This window comes from Furipterus horrens, unplaced genomic scaffold (assembly GCF_987537825.1).
Source record: "Furipterus horrens unplaced genomic scaffold, mFurHor1.1.pri manual_scaffold_10, whole genome shotgun sequence".
Classification (NCBI taxonomy): Eukaryota; Metazoa; Chordata; class Mammalia; order Chiroptera; family Furipteridae; genus Furipterus; species Furipterus horrens.
In genome coordinates this window covers 74,774,280-74,796,542 of record NW_028327180.1, presented here as the reverse complement: position 1 = coordinate 74,796,542, position 22,263 = coordinate 74,774,280, and the positions used below count along the sequence as shown (strand labels likewise).

The window sequence follows — 22,263 nt, the reverse complement described above, 5'->3', positions numbered from 1 at the left end:
GGATGTGTATAGGAGGCAACCAATCAACATGTGTCTGTCTGTCTGTCTGTCTCTCTCTCTCTCTCTTAAATCAATAAAAAACATATCCTTGGGTGAGTCCATTTTTTAAAAAACCTACCCATCATCAGCATACAGATGAAGTGTAAAGCCATTAGGCTAGATAAGATGACCAAGGACATAGTGTAGAGAGAGAAGAGCAGAGGTCTAAGGACTGAGCCTAAGGATACCCTGTCACTAAAAGAAATCAAAACCTCTTACCTGCCTTTAATCAGAAACAAGGTAGCAAGGTTTTCCCCATCTGCTAGTACCTAGTACTGCTCTTCAATCCATAATTCTCAGGTCCCTCAGTATGCAACCTTAACTCTCACTCATCTCTCTAAAATTCCCACCCACAACCTGCTCCTGTGCTGCTATGCAACTGGTCTTCAACATCGTCGGCATCGTCGGCAGCCGTCCGTCTCGAGAGACGATGGTGTAGCTTCTTAAGAGTCTATCTGCACCGCCGAGAATGGTTGTGCAGTCCAACTCGGGAGTGACACGGTATCTGTCTCCTCCCGTGTTGAATCGACATCTTGCGATGGCGCTGGAGTGTCCTCTCCAGTGAAGCTGAAGCTACAGAGCCTGGGCAGGGTGATATGGAGGGCCAGCTGTTGCCCATGCAGCAGACCCCCCCTCTCTTCGCAGCTGAAGGGTCCAAGGGAAAGACGGAGTCAATACAGCTTGGCTTCAGGTGCGCCGCAGGAGTTGCCGGTGTTGACTACAACGTCAAACCGCCTTAGGGACTCCGGCTCCGGATTTTCTGTCGGGGGTTACTCCCTTAGCCTTTCCCCTGAAGAGGTATGCCGCAAGGCAGCGGAGGTTTTTTGGAGTCAGAGTTTTCCTTCTCTGAGTCTGAGGAGTACTTGTTAAGTATTTTGTACAATGTCTCTCAATATGGATTTGCCTGATGTTTTTCTCATGATGACACTGGTGTTGCTGGTTTTTGAGAAAGAATAGCACAGAAGTGAAGAGCCCTTGTTCTCACATCCTGTGCTTACTGGGCTTCTCCATTAAAATTACTATTTTTCCTTTCCATAACCTATTCTTTAGAAGTGAGTCACTAGGTACAGACTACACTCAAAAGATTTAAGCCCCACTTCCTGGGGGGAGAAGCATCTATATATATAATTGAATTCTTTTGTAAGAGAGATTTATCTTTTCTCTGTTTATTTATTCATTCATTCAATCATTTGTTTATATGAGTTCAGGCTCATGTATATTTCTTTTATATTTTGGGTCATAATCTTATACTACATTATTTTGTTGCTTAAATCATTCTAGCTTTGACCACTGGAAAAGGTCACTTCTGCATCAAGATCTAAGAGATATGAGGAAGCCAGCCACAAACCTACTTAGGGGAAGAGCATTCTAGGTCAAAAGGTGTGAGGGGCCTGGTGCATTCAGGGAACACAAGGAGGCCAAGATGGCTAGAGGAAAGGGAGTGTGAGGAAAAGTAGTAGGAGATAATGTGACGAAGGCAATGGTGACAAAGGTCACATCATAGGGCTGTGTAGGCCATGGAAGGGACTTGGACTATTACTTTATATAAAAAAGCCAAAGGATATTTTGCACACGTGACAAAAGGATCACTTTAGCTGCTGTGCTGATGACTAACTGTGGGCAGTAAGGGCAGAAGAGGGAAGGCAAATTAGAAGCCTACTATAATAATCCAGGTGAAAGATAATGGGGTATGCTGGCCATAGAGGTAATGAAAAGTGGTCAGAATCTGGATATATTATGAAGATAGAGCTGTCAGGCTTACTATCAGACAGGATGCAGTATGAGAGAAAAAAAAGAAGTCAAAAATGGCTATGAGGATTTTGGCTTGAGTGATTGAAAGGAGAGAGTTGACATTAACTGAGATGAGGAAGGTTATAGGAGCTCAGTATTAGACATATAAGTTTGAGATGCCTGTTAAACATCCACAGACAAGTACCCCATAGGCAGATTGATGGAGAGGCGGGTCTGGAGTTCAGAGAAGTATGCACAGGATTTCTTTTTTTTAAAGAGCATTGTCCTGTAGACCAAAAAGGTTTCAAGCTCGGTCCCCAGTCAGGCACATACTGAGGTTGCAGGTTCAATCCCCTGTCAGGATGTGTATAGGAGGCAACCAATCAACATGTGTCTGTCTGTCTGTCTGTCTCTCTCTCTCTCTCTTAAATCAATAAAAAACATATCCTTGGGTGAGTCCATTTTTTAAAAAACCTACCCATCATCAGCATACAGATGAAGTGTAAAGCCATTAGGCTAGATAAGATGACCAAGGACATAGTGTAGAGAGAGAAGAGCAGAGGTCTAAGGACTGAGCCTAAGGATACCCTGTCACTAAAAGAAATCAAAACCTCTTACCTGCCTTTAATCAGAAACAAGGTAGCAAGGTTTTCCCCATCTGCTAGTACCTAGTACTGCTCTTCAATCCATAATTCTCAGGTCCCTCAGTATGCAACCTTAACTCTCACTCATCTCTCTAAAATTCCCACCCACAACCTGCTCCTGTGCTGCTATGCAACTGGTCTTCAACATAAGACAGTCATTATTGCCACTATCCCTTTGCAAGCTGTTCCTCCCACCTAGAAAACCTTCCTACTCCACCTCATCAAATGTCAGCTCTTTTACGAGTATCCTAGCTTCTGAGTTTTATCTAACTACTCTGACCCAAAATGAACGACCTTCCTCTCCAAAGCAGCCAATCTCTGAATTTCTGTGACACTTGCTATCTGTACAATTATATATTTATCACTCATTGACTTGTATGGCTAATTAGCTTTACCTCTATATAGCTCTTATCTATATGTACTGCAGCTTCCTTTAAGAAGAACAGTATCTCATCCTTTTCTATTCCACTAACAACCTGGCACATGTATCTACCATATAGCAAGTGCTCAATAAATGTGTGCAGATTGTTTTATGACAATTCCATTATCCAATCAACCAGTAAATTCCTTGAGAAGAGGTCCCTGTTTGGTATTTGTCCCCTATCTGGCACTGGGCTGGACAAAGGTGAGCAGGCACTCAATATCTGCTTACCATCAAAGAAGTAGATGACAATGTTTCTGTCCCTGGTGATCCTAACAGTCTTGGAACAAAACAATGAGAATGTATGGCCTGTGCTTGATACCCAGTCTTCCCTGGAGTCAGCTCTTTCCTGATCAAGAGAAGAGTGCCCAGGAAACCATGGAGAGAGGAAATCCCAGGGCATCTGATATGTGATGCAGAACAGTTTGAGAGATACACAAAAAACATGGTGTTATCTTAACAGCCCAGACAAAAGGTTGTTCCAGCTGAGATGCTGGGCAAAAGAATCATAAAAATGAGCACTTCTTTGGAGAATTTCTAGTAAGAACATAGAGAGCATATAAAATATATACATATATAAGGGTGTCCACTGTAAATTATTTATAACAATAAAAAACTAGAAACCACCTAAATGTACAATATTAATAATCATTTAACCATAAGCTGGTACTGTATATGCATACAACTGAAAAAGACCAGCACCTGGAAAATGTTCACTGCACACCTACCTAATTATGTGCTAGAGGCTCTAGCTTTCAAAACTGTAAAATTTAACTCCCAATTGCTTTTAAAGATTTTATTTGTTTTTATTTATTAATTTATCTTACAAAAAGGAGAAGGAAAGGAGAAAGAGAGGGAGAGGAAAGGAGAAACATCAATGAGTGAGAAAAACATCAATGGGTAACCTCTCTCACAGTCCCAACTGGAGACCTGACCTGCAACACAGGCAGGTGCCCTGACCAGGAATCAAACGGCAACCTTTTGGTTTGTAGGTCAATGACCAACCCACTAAGCCACACTGGTCAGGGCTCCCAGTTTCTAAAGGGGAAGTATCAGCCTCAAAATACCATGCACAGAATGAGCACTTCTGTAGAAACACCTGGAAAAAGTTAAGCCATGTTATCTTTCCATCTGGATAGTGAAATAAGTGTGGTTTTGTTGTTGTTTCCCTTTGTGCTTTTCTGTATTTCCAAGTTTTCAGCTTTGAAAACATTACTTTGTCAGCAGGGGGAAAAAATGTTTAAACAAATACATAAGAGCCAAATTCTCAACTCTCTAAGCATCTAATTGCTACAAGGCTCCTAATTCTGACATAAAATGCAAAAATCATAAGCCTAAACCCCTCCTCTCAATCTCCTCACCCACATACCAATACAGAGATAAAACTAGTGAAACTGTAAGACTAACAGCTTCGTTCTGGCCAGGTGGCTCAGTTGGTTGGAACATCATCCCGTGCACCAAAAGGTTCCAGGTTTGATCCCCGGTGGGGGCACATACAAGAGGCAACAGAGATCAATATTTCCTGTATCATTGTTTCTCTCTCTCTCTTTCTCTCCCTTCTTCTCTCTCTAAAACCAATAAACATCCTTGGATTAAGTTGGTTTTTTTTTTTTTAACTATTGAGAAAAAAAAAAGACTAACAGCTTCTTGAATGAAAGATCCTATTGTGTTAATCTTTGGTTTCTCACCCAGGAGTTCTCAGCACCTTGTAAGGTATATATTTAAGTGCTCAGTAAATATGAAAGGGAAGGAGGAAGTGTGGTGAACTTACAAGGCACAGATGCCACTAATGCAATGGCATCAGCCAACCCCTTCCACCCCATCCCAGGTCTGGTCCCTTCCTCCCCTATCTCTAGGCATTGCACAGGCCAGCCAAGTAGTTCTTAGAACAGACAAGCTGGTGACTCTCTGCACCACAGCATTCATGTTTTGCGTTTTTCCCATTTCCTTTCTCCCCCTTCTTAAAAGGTGATCTTGCCTTTCAGCTAGTACAATGCACTGCACTGAACCTTCATGCCAGTCAGTCTGCAGAGAATCACTGAGAGAATGAATCTGAATAATAAAAGCCAGAACAAGGCAGTACCTTGGAGACTTGGTGTTGTGCCTTCAATTTAGAACCTCATTTCAGTGGCTAATGCAGTCATTGGAGACATTAGCCTAATTTCTGCCACGAGAGTCCAGCAACACAGCAGTACTAAACCTGGGCACAGAGGACCCTGCTCATCTTAGAGAAAGAGTATGGAGAATGAAATTAGCAGCTCTGCACTTATAGTGCAGAAAAGCAAACCCACACTCCTTACCCCAATCCATCAACAACCATGTTTAAGATGAAAAAACACAGGAATGTGTGTGGGAGTTGCCACAGGCATGAAGTTCAAGGGAAGCCAAGACCCCTGAAGAGGCCTCCATGGGGCACTTATGGACTATGGTAAAATTAATTTCAAGGGACATCCAATAAATGAAGCCCTACAACAGATCTTGTCATTGCTAAGCCCTATATGCTACAGGCCTGGGAAGGCTCCAGAATCTGCCAGCAGGTCAGTCTGCTGAGGCCTAAGTTGGGGAGAAAAGCCCCAAAAGATCAGACTACCAGAAAGAGGCTCAGCTACAGACACACCTACATGGACTGAGGGGATGGGAGGCTATTCCTAAAACAAGCGCTTCCCATTGGTTAGGCTAAAAAGAAGCCACATCTGGTCTTGTCCACACTTGCCCTAAGTCTCTCCCCATATGGTCAGTATCCTTGCTGCAGGAACCAAGTAGCTCAGGACGCTTTGCTTTCCTGTGGCTGTCTACCTATGTGAAGAAGGTAACACAGGGCAGCAACAATGTCCCTAAGGAGCTGTCTCTGAGGCGCTTACCACTCCCTCCTAAACTGTGCCAACAATGGGCCCAGCATGAGTCTCCCTGGATAGCCAGGCTGAGGTGGAGACTCCTTTTTCTTGTTCTAACAGGTTGGTGGGCCAGCACTATATTCTCTCTCTCTGTCACTACAGACTTATTGTTTCTGGTCCCAAAGTCCCATTCTGCCCTCCACTCTGTTATTTTAGGTTCTTTGACTTATCTAGGGATAGATGAGAAGAAGGCAGTTTAATCAAGTCTTCAGAGCCAAGGATTTTCTAGAACCTAATATTTCTTTTTCCTTTCCCCTCCCCCACCAAAAGCAAAGGACAGCCCAATGTCACCAGTAACTCACTCTCAACAACAACATCATTGCCTCACCAGCACTATCCTGGAGGCTTAAATGACTTAGATCGACACTCTAATGACAGATACAAAGACACCTATACATCTAGACATGTGAGTAGAGAGGGGGGGCTGCCTACATTCTTATTCAAATGGATTTCTACATGAGCTCTAGTGCTTAAGGTCACGGCACTCTGCTACATTCTCACTGTACTCAACACAGTGGTAGGCACACAGCAAGCACTCAAACACCATAGGACTTGAATTCTTCCCATAGGTCTACGAGGTCCCTGGAACATTGAGTGACTGTTCCCTATACCTCACAGATACTAAAGGACAGTCCTATAGGAGAAGCAGGGGTTTCTTGGAAAGAAAAAAAAAAAAGAGATGAGAAGCTGGACACCCTAGACTCCATCCAAGAGGCCCACGCAATGAGGGAGGGGAGCAGTGCAGGAATAGGGAGGCATGACATGCTCTTCATACACATAGCCCGCTTGCCAAAATTTGCTGGATGGCAGGAATCCTAGATCTGTGGGTGAGAACTAAGTCACATTATGAATCTTTTCTAAGCATCATGTGAAAAAACTCCTCCACCTCAGGAAGGGAAGGTGGGGAGGAGAAAGGCAATATGCAGGGAAGGTGGTGGTCTGCACCTGGAAACACAGATTCCATTCTAATACAAGAGCAGCCTCCTAAAATTACAAAGGGTCCATTCTGGAAGAAGCTAGGAGGGCCAGACTGTGGCTTTGAATAGTCAAAATAGCACTGCCATGAAACTGTATCATCTCAGTATTGATAATTTCCCTAGAGGAAACAAATCTTCCTGTAACCATAAATCAATCCCTCACTGCAGTTTTAGAACCCTACCCAAACAAACAAAAAAAGTCAGCTATTACCAGAAACTAAATGCTAGACACTAAGAAGCTAAGCTCCAGCATAATTAGGGGAGATGCTGAATGGTGCCCTGAGGCAGACCATACAAGAACAGAGTAGAAAGGAGTTATATACACTTAAAAAGCTCATTTAGGGAATAGGCTGTGCATAACGCATGCAGGCCCAGGAGTGCAGACACTTCCGACAGCCAGTTCAGAGGCAGGCTATGAGCCGAGAAACTAGCAGATGGCTGCCCCAGTGGCAACTGTGCACGCTCCAATTGCCACCTCCTCCAGCCCACCCTTAAGCAAAGGCTTATGCTCCCACAAGGGGTAGGGTTGGACCAGCAGATATTACCCCCAAAGAACAGTGCCTTTGACTAGGGAAGGTAAACATTTGCTTCAGAAAGCAGAAGCAATTTCTCTCTGTGCAGGGGGAAAGGAGCCGTAAACATAAAGTTGCTCATTCAAAAGAGACAGATGAGCTCCACAAGCTGAGCAGTGCCAAATTGTCTGTAAAGGGTTTGCACATCCATCAGCACAAGTGGCTGATGGGGGAGGGGGACCAGGAGCACGGAAGGCCCTCTTAGGGTGTAGGACTCTCTGGCCTCAGGCCACTTGTTATTTGACTGAATAAAAGCCCCAGGAGAGTAGCAGCAGTCTTTCCACTGGGACTCTAGCCTGAGTAAAGATGCAGCAAAGGTGTGATTTAAAGCAGAGTCTCTCTCCTCTAGGCCCAGTGCTCCCAATCCTCCCAATCCATACCCAGGGTCTGACCACTCCAAGCCTTTGCATTCACAAGCCCTCAAAGGTAGTTTGCTGATCCATCTTGAGCCAAACACTTCTGCCTCACACCACAGTTCCCCTCCTTTTCTTTTTTACTCATGTGTGACTAAAAGAGAAATGACAGTTCACTGGTCTTATGCCTAAAATAACCTACAGAGAAATATGGTTTATGAACTCCTTGTAAGACAATAGTTAATTCAGAGCCCAGCCATTTGTCACACTATTGAGTAATCCACACACATCCCAAAGGTCTGACAATAAAATTTGTAAGTCAATGCCAAAAAGTAGTATACCTTAGTCACTGAGTTAGAATACAAAAAACATTTTTTAACATTGATTTTTTTAACTTAGAAAATACAGGTTTCCAAGGGTAAATACTTGTGAGGGAGTTGTGTATTGAAATGGAAGACTTTATACTTTCCAGACCCCCATGACAGCTGACTTCAATGAAAAAATAAAAACTTCAAGATTCACATTCTCCCAATTATAATAATGACTTTCTTCTACAAACCGTGCTATTAGCATGACAGAGATGGCCGTAACACTCATAAGAAAAGCTAATGTACCTTTGGCACCCAAGAACAAGCAAAATACCTGCTTTGTGCAAGAGCAAGGCACTTAAAACAGGAAAGAAAAAAATTACTGGAGGGCCAAGTTTGAACTTATTTTCCTCTCTTCTGGATGATCAAAACAGTGAGTATGAGCATAGGATTAGGCATCACAATCCACAAACATATTGCCATAGTGATTGGTGCTTAGAAAGAGGGATAAAACAGACAGAATTAATTTATTACCAAGGAACAAAGACAAGTGCCCCGATCATTCATCCCTGCAGAGTCCTAATGCCAAATGAGTGGCCTCCTCCCATCCTTCTATGGCAGGGATCAGACCTGTGTGTGTGTCTGCATAGTTATCTGACCAATTATCTTCCTAGAACTCAGGACGCAGCAGGTGTGCAGGGGCTAAAGAGGCAGGCGTTAGGGCCCCTTAGTAAGAGCCCTCCGTCTGATACAGGAGGTGAGACAGAGGCAGCTGTTATCTGCTATGCATGGCTATACCCTGGTCAGTTTCTCCTTTACCTAACAGGTCACTTGGACATTCACTTATTTTAATTTTTTTTATCTTGAAATAATTTTACTTACAGAAAAGATGAAAAAAGACTACAGAGTTCCCATATACCCTTCACCCAGCTTCCCCTGATATTAACATCTTATGTAACAAAAAAACAATTGTTAAAACTAAGAAATTTAGTTTAGTGCTAACTAAAGACTATATTCAGACTTCACCAGTTTTTCCTTTAGTGTTCTTTTTTTCTGTTCCAGAACCTAACCTAGGATACTACACTGCATTTAGTTGTCACACCTCCTTAGTCTCCTTTGATCTGGGATAGCTCCTCAGTCTTTGTCTTTCTTGACTTGAATTTTGTCTTTCTTAAAGAGTACTGTTCAGTTATTTTTTTAGATCGTACCTCAGTTTTGGTTTGCCTGATATCCACTCATTTTTACTAAAACAGAAATAATAGAGGTTAACATTTACTGAGCTATAACTATGTGCCTGGCACTAAAATAAACACTTCATATGCTTACCTTATTTACTACTTAAAACAACCCTCTGAAGTAAGTATTATTACTATCCCTATTTTACAGATGATATTTCATTATAGGATATTTCATTAATCCTTAGTGGAATTAAGTAATTTGGCCAAGGCTACCCACCTGTATGTAAAAGGCAGAACTCAGGTGTGAACCCAGGCAGACTCAAAACAACACTCTACTGTCTGTATTGTCACATCACTGCAAAAGCTAGATGCCAAAATACAGCCTGGATTCTGCCCTCCATCAAACTCCCATCTGAAGGACATGTCTCTTTAAAGAAAGAGCATTCTAGGATTTTGACTTTTTTTCAAAGGAGACAAACTAACCTACTTTAATTTCTAAGTTCTACCTATACAACCATAAATTTCTTTCTCTTGACAACACCTTCCTAGCCTAAGGACAAGAAGAAGTCATTGTTCTCCTGAGATTTCACTCCTATCTAGTACCAGGCAGATGGGAAATACATGAGGATGCAGGTGTGTTCAAGAGAACTCTCTTCCAAGGAAGTTCCAAGTATATTGAGACATTGTGGTCACAGGACAAAAGCAGAGGGGAAGAGAGAAGAGGTTGCTTCTTTTCTATGCCACGCCCAGAAGTATCCAATGATGGTACCTCCTCTTTAGCATTAGGCTCGTTGGCAAAGTTGACACATAGCCTGCTCATGTGGCAAAGGGTGGGTGTATCAAGGGACAGGGTTGTGGGAGACAGGCCAGGAAAAACTCCAAATGCACTCCAGGATTTGTCTTCAATGCTTATTTTATGACTTTAGAGCACTCTGTTCCACAGACTTGATTTTTCCCAAATCTCTTCTCTGGAAATGCTAACGTGCTTCTCCCCTCATTCTAACTGATCAGCGAAATACATGGCTGAAAGAATTGACTTGGAAGTAATTTCTTTGATGCTCACAGAATTGAGGAAATATTCCCCCAGCTATACACCTCCGTGTCTATCCATCCCTGCCACCTGCCACCTGCCACTCAGCTTCAGGTAAAGTCCATGATAGCAAAGGAGAGAAGAAGGCAAGAGCACAGGCAGGAAGACAGAAGAGCTGAGAGCATATAAATGAGAAAGAAAAAAACACAGCAAGAGAGCGAGAGAGAACATTTTGTTCAAACTGAGTCACTATAGAACTGAGACTTTCAATGACATGCATAAGCAGGTATAGATAATGCCAACAAATAGGTGAAAAGATTAGGCCTTCTTTTGATTTGTCATTTTCTTACTTCTCCCCATTTCCCTTCACCCCCCAAGTGTACCCCTCAACCCTATCACTAACATGGACTCCTGTAAATCACATATTTCATCTGGCTATCCCTATTACTACCAGCCTTATGCAAGGCAAAACTCCTTCTCTTTGAAATCTACTATACCTAAAGCCAAGGCATCCTCGGCTAGCCATTTTGATCAAATACTGGAGGTTAAAATGCTAATGGTATTTAGAAAACAATTCCTCCAGCCTCCCCATCTGCAGCCTAACCCAGTGGGAATCGAAGCCAATTTATAGCCCTCAAATTACACTGCTATTTACTCCACTGTGTTTAGGGAAATTTGGATCTATCCCTATGATCTATAACCTAGGAAATGAAGATGGGGAAGCTTGAATAATTCTGCATCCTCTTGAATAATTTTCCCCACAATTCACATTATTTTTCTTCCCACATAGACATCAAATAATATTGCTTTCAATCAATGACCCTGCAGTTTCTATCTTCAGAAGAAAGGGGATCCTAGGAAAAGCAATGGGACTTGAGGCTCGCTCCTTCACTGACCAAACATGGGTTCCAAAAGAGACCATGAGAAGAGGTAACTAGTCCTTTGTGAAGCACCTTGAAGCCCCCCTACATAATGTACACAAAGCACTAAGCACAAGGGGCTTTCCCAAAAATGTTAAGTTTTCCTCCCTTCTCCAACAGCTAAACTAGAATTCCTGGGCCCTTTTCTGCCTCAGTCATTCTTAGTCATGAGATACTAGACAACTTTTTCACCCTCTCTGTCCAAAAGCCTGAGTTGGCAAAACCAGGATGAAGAACGAAGATTAACAAGATGATGTTTATGCAACTTTTAGGGACTGGGGCTGGGGACAGAAAGTGTTTTGTTTCCCAGGCAAAAAAAAAAAAAAGCAACTTTACGAATACACCATATTACTATTCCATTAAAACTCACCTCTGCCCAGATAAACTAATTATGACCACATATAATCAAATCTGAAAACTTTTTAATCCAAAGAAATGATTCTCTCCTTTCAAACAACTGCATTACCCAAAACAGAAACAGATTATTCTGGAATTAAATAAATTAAATACAACTCAATCTTTGCCCAAATCAACATATTATGGGAAATAAGGCAAGATCAACAATCTATTAGTTGATGGACAATAACAACAACAAAAAAAACCCTACCATGAACAGAAATACAATCAGCCTGATTAGAGTCCAAGAAACAAAAGGCTTACAAAAGAGCCCACTGCACACAAGCTGTGATTCATTCAGGTTCTTTTCAGATCTGCCTAGAAGATCAATGGCCAGTGGGGTGCCACTCCCCCTGTGGCCTTGGGCATTGCCTGTTTCAGAAGAGCGAAGGTTGGAGCAGGTTCAGAGGAGTTTCGAGTAAAAGTTCTCCAGCTTGCCCCATAGGCCAGACAAACGTTTGCCTCACCAACCCCCAAAGACAAGCCTTTAATGATCTGTCCATCACTCTTCATGCTACAGCTATCTACTGTCCAGAGCTCAGATTGTTCTAGAAAGTCACCAACCCATTCATCCTGGCCCATCACCAAGTCAGAATGTCAGAGGTCAACTGAGCCCTTCCTGATGCTGGGCAATGCTTAGTTCTAACCTCTTGATTGTCTAAGCACCTTCCTCACAGGGGTTCTTTTTGACCTCTCCAATGCCCAAGCACCCAATCAAATTCTTCTCTTTCATCATCCAAGGTAGAAGCCCTACCCTTGGCTTGCAAGGCTCAGAAAACTGAAGACATCTAAAGGAAGCTTCCTTAATTTGTCTCTGTATCTCTCCCACTCATCCTTGTTTTCTTCTAGCTTCTGCTTCTAATTTCCAAAGCTCGTCATATTCACAAGGCCAAGACTTTCCATCTGCCACATAAACAACTTTGCCTCATCAATGATCTCCTCTCTGGGATTTCAAATCTGTCAACACTGGTTCCTTAACCCTCTGCTTTCCAATATACACAAAAGCTCTCTCTACTCAGCCTCAGTGACGCTGCCACTGGGAAATCTTCCTTCAGAACCCCTCCTTTGTGTTCTCACAGAGCTATATTCCTGTCTGTGGGTCCTCCTACATCACGAACCCACGCAGACAAGCCTCTGTCAAGTCCCACCATGGTATCTCCTGCATCAAGCACTATACCTGAAACATTATAGGAGTTCAACAAATGTACAATATGAAATAAACAAGTTTCTTCTTTTTTAATTTTATTTATTTACTTTTAGAGGGAAAGAGAGGGAGAAAGAGAGGGAGAAAGAGAGGGAAAGAAATATCAATGTATGGTTGCCTCTCACGTGCCTCCAACTGGGGACATAGCCCACAACTCAGGCATGTGCCCTAACTGGGAATCAAATTGGCAACCCTTTGATTCACAGGCCGGCACTCAATCCACTGAGCCACACCAGCCAAGACTGAAATAAACAAGTTTCTTGATGTGGCTATCTCTAAAATTGCCATTTTAGTTCTCTTTTTCCATTATTCTCAAACCCAGCAGTTTATATCATCTGTCTTCATTATATCACCCACTCATAGCACAGCCCCTGACTGAACTCACTCAGAGCTTAAACTTAACTTTCACATCTTTAGATCTACTGCCTTATCAATTCTCCTCCTTATCTCCCCTCCCTCCCTCCCATTGTTCCCTTATGCTTCCCATGACCACCATCCCATTATTCTCCTACAGATCCCTGACTCTCTAACCAGGTAGATATACTCTCACTTTTATGTCTCTATGCATGTCACTCCCACCTCCACTCATGCTTCCTGCCTGTCGTCTTCTCTACCTAGTCATATATTATCTCCTCTAAGTTATTGGTTAGTTCCTACCTCCAGCGCTGTGCCAAAACTAAGAATGAAACAGGTTCTAGAAAAGAGCCTCTTGTTCTAGCTCCAGGCCAGCCCTGGTTAGATTCAACCTTGGAGATCGCTTGGGTAGTCTTAGCCAGCAGGGTGAGGCCAATATCAGAGGAAAAAGGAAGTCAGGGCTACACAGGTTGTCTGAACCAAAGCCAAGCCCTGGGCATGAGGGCTGGAACTGGTTTTGGCAGCTAGTTTTCCATTATCTCTACTCCAAACTAAGTTTTCAATTTCAGCCAGTTGGGTATCTGATCTTTGAGAGCTGAGACTGTGCCACTCTGCTAAACACTCTTTATTAAACCTCAGAGAGAACAGGTGGATGGAGGAAGCAAAGAAAGAGGACAGGGGCCCAGAGTGAGCATTAAACACACAAATGCTTATTAGAAAGCGGACGGCCAACAGCTGCTCTCCATTACCACCGAAGTCCACAGATTGCAAACTGGACCCTGGCCTGCTCCATCCATGTAATGAAGGCCAAAGCCCAGGCAGAGATGCTCACGTGCCAGCACGGAGCTTGGCCAGCTAGTCTCAAAGTGGCCTCAGCCTTGGCAGTGGCTGCCATGGAGGTCACAGGCCTTCCTCTTCTGGCCTCCACCTGCTCCCCTAGGGGGGTGTAGGATTTGGCTGCTATGGGAGAACTCTACATATGGGAAAAGAGGTCTCTCTGAAATGAAGAGATCTAAATTGTCCTCGTAGAGCCTTCTGATACCTTCATGCCTTTCATCCTTTTGTCTTCTAGTAAAGAGTAATTTGGAGCCTCAGAAATTGCTCCCATAGGCCTCAAGAGGCCTGGCATCCTACTATGCCCCAAGCAGTTCCCCTGATTAATTCATATTACCAGGGAGCAAAGCAGATGCTCAAGTGGAGAATGCTGAATTAAGGCTGGGAAGGTGGCAATAATGAGGAAAATGGGCCAGAAGTGTAAAAGGAGAGGAACAAATGAAGTTCTTGGGAAATTCCCAGGACACTTAAAAGACTTCAAAGTTGTGAACGAAAGCACTGTGCAGAAAGAGGTAGCACCAAAGATGATTCCTATAAACACCTCATCCTAAAAAACTGCTGGAGACAACACCTTGTGTTCAAGAGAGGAGACAGATTACCTCACAGCACACAAAAACCATGCTGTTAACTCTATCCAGCTCCTGCTCCACATTTCCAGCACTGAACTTGAGCCAGAGTGAAAGATCATATAGTAGAGGCCCCATCTTATACTCTTCCCTCAGGCCATTACCTCCTAGTGGCAGCCAAGAAGTCCCACTGCACCACTCTGATGAGCTACAGGAGCTTATGTATGAACACCCACTGCTCATGGGCCTACACGTGTGTGTGTGTGCACGCCTGTATGTGAAGGAACAGACAGAAGCAAGTCATACTCTTGTGGACCATTATGGGGAATGAGATGACTCCTAAGGAAGATCCCTCCACACTAGGGGAGAAAGAAAAGGTCACCTGCATCCCAACCACAGAGCTAGAGAGGTGGTAGAGAGCACTGGAAGCTTGGCCCCTTAGTGCTCTCAATTGCAGCCTGTGGTATAATAAAAATATATCTGATCTTTATCTCTGGTTGTTGGCACAGAGTTCCTAAAACCCTTAGAATTTCCTGAGTAATTATCTTTTTTTTATTTTTTAAAGATTTTATTTATTTACTTTTTAGAGAGAGGAAAAGGCGTGGCGAGGAGAGAGAGAGGGAGAGAAACATCGATGTGCGAGAGAAACATCAATCAGGTGCCTCTCGTACATTCCTCAGCCGGGGACCTGGCCTGCAACCCAGGCATGTGCCCAGATCAGGAATTGAACAGGCAACATCTCTGTGTGCAGGACGACTCCCAACACACTGAGCTACAACTGTCAGGGCTGATTATCTTTTTTTATTTCTGAGTTTATGCCAGTAAGATGACTCTTGGTAAGGAGCCTTGAGATAATTTTAGGATGGCAGAAAGACCAAGCCATGATTAAAGGGTTGGGATTTTTAGTCCTAACCCCCTACCTTCAGGGGCAGGGAGACTGGAGATTTAAGTTCTATCACCAACAGCCAATGGTTTAATCAATCACACCTTTGTAATAAAACTTCTATAAAAGTCTCCAAACAACAAGGTTCAGAGAGCTTCCAGGCTGGTGAACACACAGAAGTGCTGGGAGGGTAGTGTGCCCAGAGAGGGCATGGAAGATATGAACATCTCCCCCCCATATCTTGCCCTGTGCATCTCTTCCATTTAGCTGTTCCTGAGTTGTACCCTTTACAATAAACCAATAAATGGAAGTATTTTCCTGAGTTCTTCAAGTTGTTCTAGCAAATTTTCAAACCTGAGAAGGGGGTCATGGGAACCCCTAATTTACAGCTGATCAGTCAAAAAAGTATGAGTGGCCTGGAACTTGCAACACATCTGAAGTAGAGGCAGAAACATTAAGCCATTAAACTGTGGATCTGACACTAAGTCCAGGTGAGAGTATCAGAATTAAAGGGAATTGTTGGGCACCCAGTTGCTGTCGGATAACTGGAAGAATCACACAGCCCCATCCTACCTGTAAGGGGCCAAAGGCATAACAGAGACAAGTATTTCTTCAGACAGATGTCCAGGGCCTGCAGGAAATCAGACTTCTCTCTTAAATACTTGAAACAGAGTAGTTGGTCTACTATAAATGAGGTTTTTAAAATTCAGTTCCTTCCCATTGCTCATATAGATCTGAAATGATCTGACCAGATGGCTGGTGCTCTATAATTCTTGGATTGCTCTCATCAGTTGATGATATGGATTTTTTTTTTTTAAGCCCCTCATATGAACGTGTTCCTACACAGATTTCCTGCATTCTCCCCTCAAAGGTCTCTTTATACTAATGCTAATATTTCAGAGGCTCTAACAGCTTCCTAGAAATCAGCTCAGGTCAATAAGGAACCCCAGGTTTGAGCTTTCCCGAGCCCACACAAGGCCAACATGCAGCATGGACTAATGAGCCCTTTGCCCAGGCTGCCTCGTTGCCTCCACCTCTTCAGGTCACCAAGGAAAGGGAGGCAGCAAAGGTATATTTTTTCATGTGAAAACTATAACCACTTATTGAATATTTCCTATGTGCCAGGCCCTGTGTGAAACGTTTTAAACCTGTTAATCTTGTTTCAGTCTCTCATCATCTTTGTGTAGTAGATATTTTCATTCCTATTTTCAGATGAGGAAACTAATTCAAAGATCCTAACCAACCTGACCAAGACCACACATATTCAGCACCATAAAATTTGACTCACTACTCCACCAAGATCTCAGGGGTAGAGAGAGAAGGCCCTTGCCTTCCCTTGTACCCTTACTGAGCACAAGACACTTCCACCAGAACATCCAAAAGACACTTTGGTGTCTTTTTCTATCTCCATATCCTCTGTGAGACTATGCGCTGCTGGAAGGCAGGGGTCAAGTCCCATTTGCTACTGAAAGAGACAGTATGACACAGTAGGAAGGAGCTCAAGCTCAGGGCTAGACAAAGATAGGTTTGAATTCTGACTCTATCACTTATTGGTCATTTGGATAAGTCAGTTTTCCTCTCTGAGATTCAGTTTTGTCTATAAAAATGAGGGTAGTTATAGCACCTGCCCTCAAAGAATGCTTGGCATAGTTGATGCTTAGTAAATGTGAACTATTATCTGTATCTCTGGCTACCAGTACAGTGCCTGGTACAAAACAGGATCTCAGAAAATGCCCAGGGGCACAATCCCCACTATATATGGCTGTGACCAGCTTTCAAAATAACAAGTGCACAGGCACAAAGTCCTGGGTTTCAGGAGTCCTCAGCCGCAGGACAAATTCCTGAATTCCTTTCCCAGAACCCACAGGACTGCCAACAAACAGCTTTCCTCTGCTTGCTTGTGAACAGCTGATGCTGAATCCACACTCAAATGCTTACTGTGCTTCCATAAGGTGAGACAGATCCCAAAATAAACCGAGAGAGAGAGAGAGAGAGAGAGAGAGAGAGAGAGGAAAATCACTTCCAGGAACAAGCGGCTCACAGTGAAGATGCTGACAGTGATACCAGGGGCAGGCAGGCATTCTTCAGGAGAGTGACCTGCAGCTGCTCCAGGGCTGAATGGCTGGGGCCCAATTCCCACTCAGCCTCATGGAAAGACCCATGCCCCTGGTATTCCAATACATGACTGTAAATCTGCCTTCAAATGAGCCCAGACCATGTACTCCAGTATCTCCTCCTTGGAGGCTTGAGGACAAGAGAGTTGAGGTCCTCCTTTCAGAGACCTGTTGGGGACAGAAGGTACTGAACTAAGGTCAACATAAACTAGCCACTTTGCCATTTTCTTAAGTTCCCCAAAAGATACACCACCATCTTCCTGTGCCATGTCCCTGACTCCGGCAAGAAATGATGTGCTAACTCCTTCTGTTTCCTCCTCAAAAATCTCTGTGGAGAGAGAGAGGGAAAGAATTTCATGACAATGGAAATCTCCCCTTCTCACCACCTAAGGCCAGGAAGACTACACACTCATGCACCCTCACTGGCATCCAATTCCACAATCAAGTTAAAGCAGTGGCACAAATGGAGAAATTACCATTTTAAATCAAAACTGCTTCGACCTGAGTGATATCTTCACATCAAGAACCCTCACAACAGCCTCTGCAGCAGGTAGCGCAGGACATTTCCCACACATCAACAATGGGGAAACGGCAGGGCAAAAGGATTCAGTGACTTGCCCAAGATCCCCTAAGTAGCAAAGCTAGGATTTGAATCCAGAACCAGCTGAGTCTAAAGTCAATTCTCGTAACCACTATATTATATTACCTCCCCAGTTATCTACCCATCAAACAAGTTCCCAGGACTGGCTACACTCTTTTAACCTTCAGGTAGCTGTGTTGGAAGCTCCCAGGCAGCATTCAGAATGTGGTGAATTGAATATCATACTCTGAAGACAAGTGCCAGCTATCTACACAGACCACCCAGAGGTCAATTTCCTACCAACAGACAGGAAATATAAAAACTTCTCAATATATACACAGAACACCTTAATCCTACACCAGGGCCTAAGAGAGTCTTGTCTGCCTCTACTGGTCATACTCTCCAGCACCAGACTCAGAATAACTCTCTTAAAATGGGGCAGGTCCAACTGAAAGCAGAATTGCTTTGCCCCTCAGCTGTGGGGCCTGAGTGTCTGTGTTCAACCACAACACATCAGCCTTCGGGACAGCTTCCAGGGAATTTGGGGCAGAAGTATTTACATGGGGTTCTTGAGAAACTAGAAGACAAAGGAAGATGTCAATGGGGCATCAAGTGAAATGGAAATATCAATGCTCCGCTCTAATTCTCCAATAGACGCTCAGAGCCCTAAGCCTGCCCTTGTCATATATGCTCTGGTTCTCTCTCCCCACGGCCACTGAGGGGGCTTTTTGTTTAGCCATTAACAGCAGCTCCACTGCCCAGAAGGCTGGGCAAGGGCCCTAGGTGAGAACTTTCCAGCTTGTTCTACAATGTGGACCAGGGCCTTGAAAGGTACTACAAAAACAGAAAGGGTAGGAGTAGGAACCATGGGACATTGATCTCTATCTGCTCCAGGCACTTGCCTGGTTTAAAGTGGTACAAGCACTTTTAACCACATAAAAACAGTAGATACAGCCCATGTCATCTATCCTCATCCCTGAGGAGTCCCTAGTTTTAGTCCTCAAGGACCAGGGGGCTCAGTTCCCAGGGAAGCTAGGGGAGGGCAGGCAGAGATTAGATCTGTGGAACCCAGTACCTGTGTTCCTAAAACCTCCCTCTACCTAACACCATTAGTTCCTACTCGGCTTCTTTGGTGCTTCATCTCTCTTCTGTGGCAGCAACCACCTCTGTGCAAGCTCAGCAAGAGTGATATTACTACCAGAAAGTTGGCTAGAACAGCAAATGCTACCCTGCCAGCAGAGCAGCAATGGAGGACGGGAGGATCTGGTGATAAGTATCAGCAAGCAGCTGATGAAACCACACTGTGGCAGCTGCTGGGGCTTGCCATCCACCTTGCCACAGTGCAGAATGCAAATGGACTACTCCTCAGAACAGGCCCAAGTGTCATCACAGTGGGACAAGGACAACTGGGACTAGAAGGACAAAGGGAAGGAAGGTAGGTCCAGGCCTTGAGGTCAATGGCATAGGACAAGTTAGCTGAATGACACAGGTCAAGTTACATAACCTCTCTGAGCCTCAATGTTTTCATAGGAAAATAAAGACAGCAATGGGTCCTATTATGTGAAGATTGAACAAGATTATGCACGTGAAGTACCTAACACCATACCTGAATATGATAAACACTCCACAGTTTCTGGCTACTTTCATTATCCTTTTAAGCCCTGGACCTGGGTTCATAAAAGGGTTAGAAAGTTGTTCCTTCTGAGGATGCTCCATTAAAAAACCAGGCCAGGATTAGCCCCTGTCTCTTGACACAGGTTTCTTTAGCAAAAGAACACTCCTGCCCCACACCAGTGCTCAGGACTCTCCTGTGAACAACATTTCAGCAGCACTGAGCCGAGCAGAAGAGCCCAAAATAGCATTTGCAGAGCGAGGCACGTGTCATTGCCTCTCCTATGCTTCAGAAGTGCAAGGAAAGAAAGTTTTCAATCACTTGCTCAGAAAGCTTGGCCACCCACCACCTGCCTTCCTTCCAGGGCACTCAGAGGCTGAAATCTCTGCTCTCCTGAAAAATGAAGGTCTCTAAGCCACGCAGCAGCAGCCACCACTCTGATGAACCACACTGTTTCCCTCCAGCTGGCCAAAGAATGGTTGCTCCTTCAAAGGAGCCTTGTGGATATACGCAATTTGAATTCAGAATGTGTTTCATGGGGATGGGGCTGGGGCTGGGCTTGGTACCTGGCTGAAGGACTTGCCACTCATGGCTTGGGTGAAACACCTCCAGGACCTCGGGGTCCAGCTCCTCCTCTGCTGTGGTTTCCTTTCTCTCTGTTTCTTTGGTGGTGCTCTTCTCTGGGTTGGTCAGCGCAAACTCCTTCAGAGAAAAAAACAAAAACAGAAAAACACAGAGCATGACCAACCACAGCTAAGCACAAGGCAAGCAGAAAGAAAATGCCTGGAATGGTATTCTCTCCCCGCTATGCTTGTCCTCCCCTCTCCAGCCATGTCTGGACCTTTCACAAGGTTAGCCCAGAACCAATATAAGTAAGGCAATATAGTTAAGTAAACATAACACGTGCTGTGTGTATATGGCACTTCTGTATATGCATAAGGAAAAAGTCCACAAAGTTTCATGATATCTGCAGGGGGTCAATGGGAACATACTGGGAACAAGGATTGGCAAAAAGAGACAATAAGAGCCTTTTAATTTTTACTTAATATGTTATCATACACTACTGGATGTTTAAAATTCATATCTATTACTCTTACAATTTAAATATAGATATGTTTATAAAAGAAAAAACACACATATGAAGAAGAGATAAGGCCTCAAATGGCCGCCCCAGGTGTACAAAAGCTGGAAACTAAGGCCCAATTGATACCTAAGCAACCTAGCAGGGGACAGTAAGTACCTGGCAACTCCCCAGGATGCCTACAGGGCATAAATGATCACTTGGGACATTCTGACCCATGTGTAAGGGGGGCAAGATGGGAAGCTGAGAGTCCAGCTGGGCTGAGAGAGGAAGAAGCCCAGGTGGGAAACCTCTTCCTAAAACCTGTTTCCTTCGACCCTATGGAGAGCACCGAGGATTAATGAGATGGTGTCGGTGGAGCACTTTGAGCTCAGGAGACAGAGATGCAAAATAAATACAGTGTTATTCATTTTGCTCCTTCCCAGCCTTCCTGTCCCATTTTTAAACCTGTTCTTGCATAAAAACAGTAAGGCCTCAGGAAAATGGAACCAGAGGGTTCCAGAGCTCCAGAAAATTACATTTGGGAGGGCGAGGAGGAACTTACACTAGCACATGGGGATTTTATTTCAGCCCTCCCACCTCCTCCATGATCACTTTTCCTCCACCTCTCAATTCTTCCACTAACAATAATAGTAAGTATATTTCATGGATTCCTTCCATGAACCCAAACCTGTACTAAGTACTTTATATAGACCTCATTTTGGTTGCCAACAATTCTAACCCTGCATGGGAGGTAACAATGTATCTCTTTCAAGCGGTGCCCGAGCTCCAGATATATATCCCCACCTGCCTAGGTCCCTCAGGTCTGATCTTAAATAAGCTGTCAGAGGAGAGTTTAAGATATTAAGGTGTTGGTGATAACAATGTAAAGCCCCTACAAGGATTTTACATTTTAACAAGAAATAAAGGCATAAAATACAGATGGCAGGATTTCAGATCTTATTAAGAACTGGTAAGGAAACTATCTTGGGCAAAAAGAGACACTCAAATCATATCATAAAGAATGAGAGACACTGACTATAGCATAATAATTAAGAACTCAAGTTCTGTATCAGATAATCTAAAGTTCAAATCCCAGTTTCTTGTGACCCCAGGAAAGTTAATGAACTTTCTAAGCATCAGTCTCCACATTTGTGAAAACGAATAACATCTAGCTCATACATCAGATAAAGTACTAGCCCTGCATACACAGTAGCTGTTATTCTTATTGCTTGTAAAGGCAGTCATAGGTTCCAGGATGGATAAGTCTGTGCTGTGATATCCAACAGAGACTACACAATATGGCATCATCTAGGCAGGTCACATTTGGGTTGTGGTCACCTGGGCAGCCTGGCCCAACAAATCCCTTCTACTCCTTCAAGTTGAGGTTTACACAAATCTGAGCTCAAAAGAAAACTAGGGCCCTGGCTAGTGTGGTTCAGTAGATTGAGTCCCGGCCTGCAAACCAAAGAGTCACCGGTTCAATTCCCAGTCAGGGAACATGCCTGGGTTGCAGGTCAGGTCCCCAATTGTGGGTCCTCAAGAGGCAACCACACATTGATGTTTCTCTCCCCCTTTCTCCCTCCTTTCCCC

General features: G+C 43.8%; 1 protein-coding gene across 2 annotated transcripts in view; it reads right to left on the bottom strand.

The window, feature by feature from the left end:
* SIL1 (SIL1 nucleotide exchange factor) overlaps positions 1–22,263 on the bottom strand; it is a 243,134-nt gene that overhangs the window by 155,917 nt on the left and 64,954 nt on the right. For both annotated transcript variants that reach the window (XM_090288228.1, XM_090288229.1), the window contains exon 3: positions 20,177–20,312. In XM_090288228.1, the coding sequence (XP_090144354.1) occupies positions 20,177–20,312 (136 nt within the window). The remainder of the gene's footprint in view (positions 1–20,176; positions 20,313–22,263) is intronic.